Genomic DNA, 6,796 nt, shown 5'->3' with positions numbered 1-6,796 from the left:
TAACAAACCTGCACGTTATGCACATGTACCCTAGAACTTAAAGTATAATTTAAAAAAATTAAAAATTAAAAAAAAAAAAAGAATGACACAATGGACTTTGGAGGCTTGGGGTAAAGAGTGGGGGGTGAGGGATAAAATACTACACATTGGGTACAGTGTACACTGCTCGGGTGGTTGGGTGCGCCAAAATCTCAGAAATTATAATTAAAGAACTTATTCATGTAAACAAACCCCACCTGTTACCCAAAAACCTATTGGAAAAAAAAAAACCCCTGCTGTCAAGGGGCCCTTAGAATATCAACAATGACAACAACAAAGACAATGTGTTCCAAGAGGAAAACGTGCAATGCATTTTATAAAATGATCTGATTTTGACTCTTAGTCACTTTTATGATAACATATAATTAAACAATTATGTGAATTAGTCATGTATTTCCCCACGTAATGTACCTTTATACAGTCAACATCCTATAGTCAGCCAATATTGATAAGTTTTAGGAACATATATATAAAGAGAAAGAGAAGAAAAGCCTCTTGAACAAACCAGCATTTGGGCCAGAAGTAACTAGAGAGGAACAATGTGGTTACTCAGAGGTTTTGTTTCCCTCTTAGTTCTGTGCCTGCTGCACTGGTCAAATAGTTCCTTCATTAGGCTGAATAATAATGGTTTTGAAGATATTATCATTGTGATAGATCCTAGCGTGCCAGAAGATGAAAAAATAATTGAACAAATACAGGTAAGAACAAAATGGAATATCTTTCATTAATTTTTAGGTTTTTACTATTATTTTTAATTGACATATAATTGTACCTATTTATGGCGCACAAAGTAATATTTCCATACATGTATACAATTTGTAAAGATCAAATCAGGGTAATCAGCATATTCAGCAACTCAAACATTTATCTTTGCATTGTGTTGGGAACATTATAATATTTATCTTCTAGCTATTTTGAAATACGTAACAGATTATCAGTAACTTTAATTTTCCTATTGTACTATCAAATACTAGAACTTATTCCGTCTATATAACTGTGCTTTTGTACACATTAACCAACTTCTTTTTATTTCCCCTCCCTCCCTTATCCTTTGCAGCCTCTGATAAGTATCATTCTACTCTCTATCTCTGGAAGATACCCTGGTTTAGTTCCTACATGTGGTATTTCTCTCTCTGTGCCTGGCTTATTTCACTTAACATAATGTCCTCCACACTCATCCATGCTGTCACAAATGAAGCAATTTCATTTTTTTTCAGTGACTAAATAGTATTCATTTGTGTTTATATACCACACTTTATCCATTCATCTGTTGACGGACACTTGGGTTGACTTCACATCTTGGCCATCATGAATAGTGCTACAATAAACATGGAAGTGAAGACTGATGTCTTTTCCCTTGGATATATACCCACTAGTGGAATTGCTGAATCATGTGGTCATTCTATTTTTAGATTTTTGAAGAACATCCATACTGTTTTCCATAATGACTGTATTAATTTACATTTCCACCAATGGTATATGATAGGTCTCTTTCTCCACATCCTTGCCAGCACTTTTTTTTTTGTCTTTTTGATAATAACCATTCCAACTGGGCTGAGATGGTGTCTCATTCTGGTTTTGATTCGCATTTCCCTAACGATTAGTAATGCTGAGCACTTTTTCATATACTTGTTGGACATTTGTTTTTCTTCTTTTGAGAAATGTCTATTAAGATCATTTGCCCATTTTAAAATATTATTATTATTTTCACTTTGTCTTTGAGGTTTTTGAGTTTCTTGTGTATTCTGGATAATAATCCATTGTTGGATGAATAGTTAGCAAATGTTTTTCCCAAGAATTGGGATGTCGGCCAGGCACGGTGGCTCTCACACCTGTAATCCTAACACTTTGGGAGACCGAGGCGGGCAGATTATAAGGACAGGATTTTGAGACCAGGCTGGCCAACATGGTGAAACTCCGTCTTTACTAAAAATACAAAAAATTAGCTGGGCGTGGTGGCACATGCCTGTAGTCCCAGCTACTCGGGAGGCTGAGGCAGGAGAATTGCTTGAACCTGGGAGGCAGAGGTTGCAGTGAGCTGAGATCATGCCGTTGCACTCCATCCTGGGCAACAGAGCAAGACTCAGTCTCTGAAAAAAAAAAAAAAGAATTGGGGTGTCTTCTGTTTGAATTATGGAGAAGAAAACAAAGTTAATAGTTAATAATTACTATGGAAACTTCTGAGTCCTTCAGGAAGTTAAAAGCAGTGTGGTGCAGTGAGGACAATACGGTAATGGGCAGAGGGAGATGAGGGTTTTAGACAGGGTTCTGCACTGTCTTACCACAAGACAGAAGACAAGGCACAGGGCTCCTAACGCTGAGTTTCTTGATCTGTAAGTTAGCAGTTGGACTCATTTGTTCTTTAAAATACTCTTTATTGAATGTTTATGACATGCTGAAGAGCAGTAAAATTTTTTAAAAGCCTCTGGAACCATGCAGTGTATCTTCTTTCCAAAGACATAGTTCATAAGTAAATGGATCACAGGTCAGAAGGTAGTAGGTGGTTGTGGAGTAAAACAAATCAGGAAGAGGGATATGGAGTGTTAGGTGGGGCTGGGTTGGGGAAGAATGTGGGTTGCTGTTTCATGTAGGGAAGTCAGGGAAGACCTCACTGATGATGTGTCAGCAGAGACCTAAGATGAGTGAGAGAAGAGCCCATTGAAAACTAGGTGAGGGTAGGAAGGAAATACAGTAAGAATCAAAGAAGAATTCAAGAGTTTTGCTTGAACACTTGGAAGGATGAAATTGTCATCAGTTGAGAAGGGGAAGACTGCAAGTGGAGAAAATTTGGCATTTGGAAAATCAAGAGTTAGTTGGTTGGGGCTTTTGGAATTTATGTCACTTCTGAAACATCCATGTAGATCTGAATTCATGATGAAGGAATGAAAATTTGGGTGTAGATAACCAGGTTTTCTACAGATGGAGAAGAGAAAGTCTCCAGGACTAAAGCAAGGACACTGATTTCTGTTTCTTTCAAATATAACATTCTATGTAATATAGAGTTTAGTGGTGCAGCCATGTAAATTATTTTTCCCTGTCCCTGATAACAACATATACTAATTCCTTATATTTAATTTGTCCACTATTGTGTTCTGTTGCTCATGGGTGACTTTTGCATGTTTTAATTATCCAGCAGAAGGTGATAGGCATGACCTAAGTTTTAATCAAGTGATTTTGTGGCTGCCATTTGTCACTCACTCTCTATAAACTCTGTTATATCACAGAGATATTTGCTTAGAGGTACCTTTTAAATTTCATGAGAAGATAAAAATTCATTTTACTAAAGATGTTTAAAGAGCAATTAATGCAGCTTATTCTGAATGATAGGTTTTCAGTGTCCAGAGGACAGTAAATCAGTATCAAATTTTCCTTTACTCAGAAATCACTATTGAAAGAATTACTTGGATGGGCAAAAATTTTGTACACATGGTCCTCTATAAGTACAAGCAGAAATTCAATTGTTTACAGACATGCCCAGATTTTACAATGTTTTCTGACGTTTCTCCCAGCCCTCCACAAAATCTTCGCATTTAATATCTTCAAGAAACGCTGTGAAATACTATAATCCACATTTTACAGAAGAGAAAACCAGGGGTCCGAAAAAATAAATGATTTTTCTAAGATCATATTAAGCATCACAGTCAGAGTTAGAATCGCTTCAAGCCAGGAGGCAGAAGTTGCAGTGAGCCAAGATCACGCAACTGTATTCCAGCCTGGGTGACAGAGCAAGACTCTGTCTCAAAAAAAAAGAAGTGCCTTTCATCCTTATATTCCTCATGAGATAATAAGATCTAGGGAGGGACTATTTCTTTTTTTTTTTTTTTTGAGACAGAATCTCGCTCTGTCCCCCAGGCTGGAGTGCAGTGGTGTGATCTTGGCTCACTGCAACCTCTGCCTCCTGGGTTCACGCCATTCTCCTGCCTCAGCCTCCTGAGTAGCTGGGATTACAGGTGCCCACCACCACACCCGGCTAATTTTTTGCATTTTTAGTTGAGACGGGGTTTCACTGTGTTAGCCAGGATGGTCTTGATCTCCTGACCTCATGATCCACCCGCCACGGCCTCCCGAAGTGCTGGGATTACAGGTGTGAGCCACCGCACCCAGCCTCTTTTACTAATGTTTAAGAAAATTCAGTTTTTATCCAAAATGAGTTCGTGTACCAAATATTAATAGTTTAGCTGATCATTGTTATATTCATTCATTATGTTATTTTTATTTCAATTCTTGCTTTTGAAAAACCCAAAACTTTAAAAATCCTTATGCCTTGTCTCTTTTCTTTACCTTTTGTTATGTTTTGTTTTGTTTTGCTGGATAATTTTTTAATAAAGTGAGGTTTACATCACTGATATTTAAGAATAGCTATATCCACAAAAGAAAACAAACCTTTTTGGCTAAGGGGTGAGGAAGTTAGAAAAAGCATGAGAAACAGGAAACACAAGTGGGGTGAGGTGGGGCAGGAAAGGAAGTTTGCAGGCACCCCCAGCTCACTCCCTGCGGCAGCACCTATGACCCTACAGATCAAGGGGCCATGAATGACAGGGATTCAGATTTCTTTCATTCTAGACTTCAGCCAAACTTTGACCTTGTGTTCCAGCACCAAACTAACAGAGCAGCACAGGCATTTCTAATCCAGTAGCAGTGTTATTTCCTCACCCAGGGCAGGTGTCTGGGCTGATGGGAGACCTTTAGGAACACCGCCTGTCAGAAGGCACCACGGAGGGTCTCTGAGGTCCCTGAAGACCAACTGGTGCCCGTGATCTCCAAACAGACAGATATTTGACCTTTGTCTTCAATGACATTTGCATGTAAATAGACGTAAATAAAATCTCCATTATTTATGCTCAAGTCTAGGAAGGTGTGGCTCTCTCTGTAGATTTTCTAATGACAAAAAAAGTGTAGTAGCTGTGTGCGGTTCTTGATTTTCACCCGGGTCTCACGGTAGTACAGAACATAATGGAGAAGTATTGCACACACGTTTAAAGTAAAACATGATACATTCACATTGTTTACAAGTACCGTAGTGATGCTCACTGCAAAAAAAAATCTCTTATTTAAACCTGAAAAAAATGAAACACACCAACTACAATTGTTCAGGCTAAAAAAGTTCTAATGTCGCAGCAAAGAATATCTATAAAAAAAAAAATACTTCTAAGAAAATAACTGAAACAATCTACAGACATAAGGTGTGAAACGTTTAAAAATATATATCTTAAGACAAAGTATTGCTCCAAACACTTGAAACTGAATTGTAAAAAACTCACCTGTCTAAATATAAAGGAGGTTGATACAGCTGTGGCTCGCCGTCCTCTACAGTGGGGGATACAAAGAGAGACGAGGGGCCCAGGGCTGTAACGACGTCAGGAACAGCCCAGAGAGGAGGTGTCTTTCAGGAGAACTGCTGTCTCTCTGCCTGGCCCTCCGCAGCGGGGAAGTGAGTGGGACGGGCCTGGGGTTGCAGACCCCGCTGGTTATGATCTGTTCTGGGATTTCTCAGAATCAGCAGACAAGGCATCAAGGCTGGGCCGCTGGCTGCAGGCGCACCCTCTGCAGTAGCCACTGCTCACGTGTTCACGCGTCAGACACAGCTGCGAGCGCTTAGGGCTCCGGCTCAGGTCTCCACCAGGATCTCCACCACGTGGTCCAGCTCGCCCAGATGCAGCTGGAGCTGGGGCCCGGGGTGGCCGGAGCCAAGCTCTCGAGCCCTTCACAGGGGCCGGCCCGGCACCCCCCATCATGCCTGTCAGTACTGTGTCCAAGTCGTAGTAGGGGCTGTCCACGCCTGAAAACAGCTCTTCCCTGCAGCCGGGGTTTTTAGTCTCCAGCGTTTCAAATACCTGATCCGAGTGATTTGTGAAAGCTTCCTCTGTTTTCTTGAGGGCCATCCATCTCCCAGACGCTCCTCTACAGGGGCCTCGGCATCTGTGCTGCGGTGACTGGGCAAAGGTCAGAAACTGGGCCCTGTGCGTGGCCGTCTCCCAAGCTAGAGGCAGGACGTGCCCCCTCCTGCTCCCACGCCGCGCGGCACAGGATCTCCATGAAGACCAAGCGGTCGAGCGGCGCCCGCCCTGTAGCCTGGGGTGCCACTGAGCGCCACGTCCCATCTCCTCTTGGATCTGCCGGACCATGCTGGCAGTGAAGATTGAGCGGCACAGGTTGGGCTCCATGTGGCAAAGCTGCAGTTTCACCAGGGACATGTCCAGGAGGGACTGCCGCTGCAGGCTGTATGAGGACACAGTCTTCAAGCCGGCCAGGGCTCCCTCCACGTCTTCCTCGTGGCCAACACATTTCTCCTTCAGTCCTCGTGCAAACATTGTGTCTTTGAGAGAACAGTTATCTGGGTCCTGCCGTCTCGTGCAGCCCACAAGAAAGCCACAGAAGAGGAGAGGCAGCAGAGATCCTCTATTCCAGCAGGCTGTCGAAGCCTTTGACACGACGATCCTGTCTGACCCGCGAGGCTGCTCTCTGGGTCCTCTGCTCAGCTGACGCCACCGCCACTGCCGCCCACTTCCCGCCGCGGAGGGAGGAGCGCCCGCCAGCGCGGGGCCTCCTTTACCCTTTTAAAACAATCAACTCTGCTTAGGAAACTCGCCATAGTTTTACTTCCCATAAAAAGTTGGTGTGTCGGCCAGGCGTGGTGACTCACATCTGTAATCCCAGCACTTTGGGAGGCTAAGGCGGGTGGATCACCTGAGGTCAGGAGTTCGAGACCAGCCTGGCCAACATGTCATCCCTATTATTCAAAGTTCTGAGGCCAGCT

General features: G+C 42.7%; 1 protein-coding gene and 1 pseudogene across 2 annotated transcripts in view; one reads left to right on the top strand and one right to left on the bottom strand.

Annotated features, from left to right (window-relative positions):
• The first annotated feature begins 471 nt into the window (after positions 1–471).
• Positions 472–6,796, top strand: part of CLCA4 (chloride channel accessory 4) — a 34,098-nt gene continuing 27,773 nt past the window's right edge. Inside the window, exon 1 of one of the 2 annotated variants that reach the window (XM_011956084.1) lies at positions 472–737. In XM_011956084.1, coding sequence (XP_011811474.1) covers positions 579–737 — 159 coding nt within the window. In that variant the 5' untranslated portion in view covers positions 472–578. The remainder of the gene's footprint in view (positions 738–6,796) is intronic. The other variant, XM_011956085.1, reaches the window with a different exon arrangement.
• Positions 5,648–6,350, bottom strand: LOC105521773 (annotated as a pseudogene).

This window comes from Colobus angolensis, unplaced genomic scaffold, assembly GCF_000951035.1.
Source record: "Colobus angolensis palliatus isolate OR3802 unplaced genomic scaffold, Cang.pa_1.0 Scaffold41, whole genome shotgun sequence".
NCBI classification, from domain to species: domain Eukaryota; kingdom Metazoa; phylum Chordata; class Mammalia; order Primates; family Cercopithecidae; genus Colobus; species Colobus angolensis.
The sequence above is the reverse complement of the archived record's forward strand: the minus strand, read 5'-3'. Positions and strand labels throughout refer to the sequence as shown.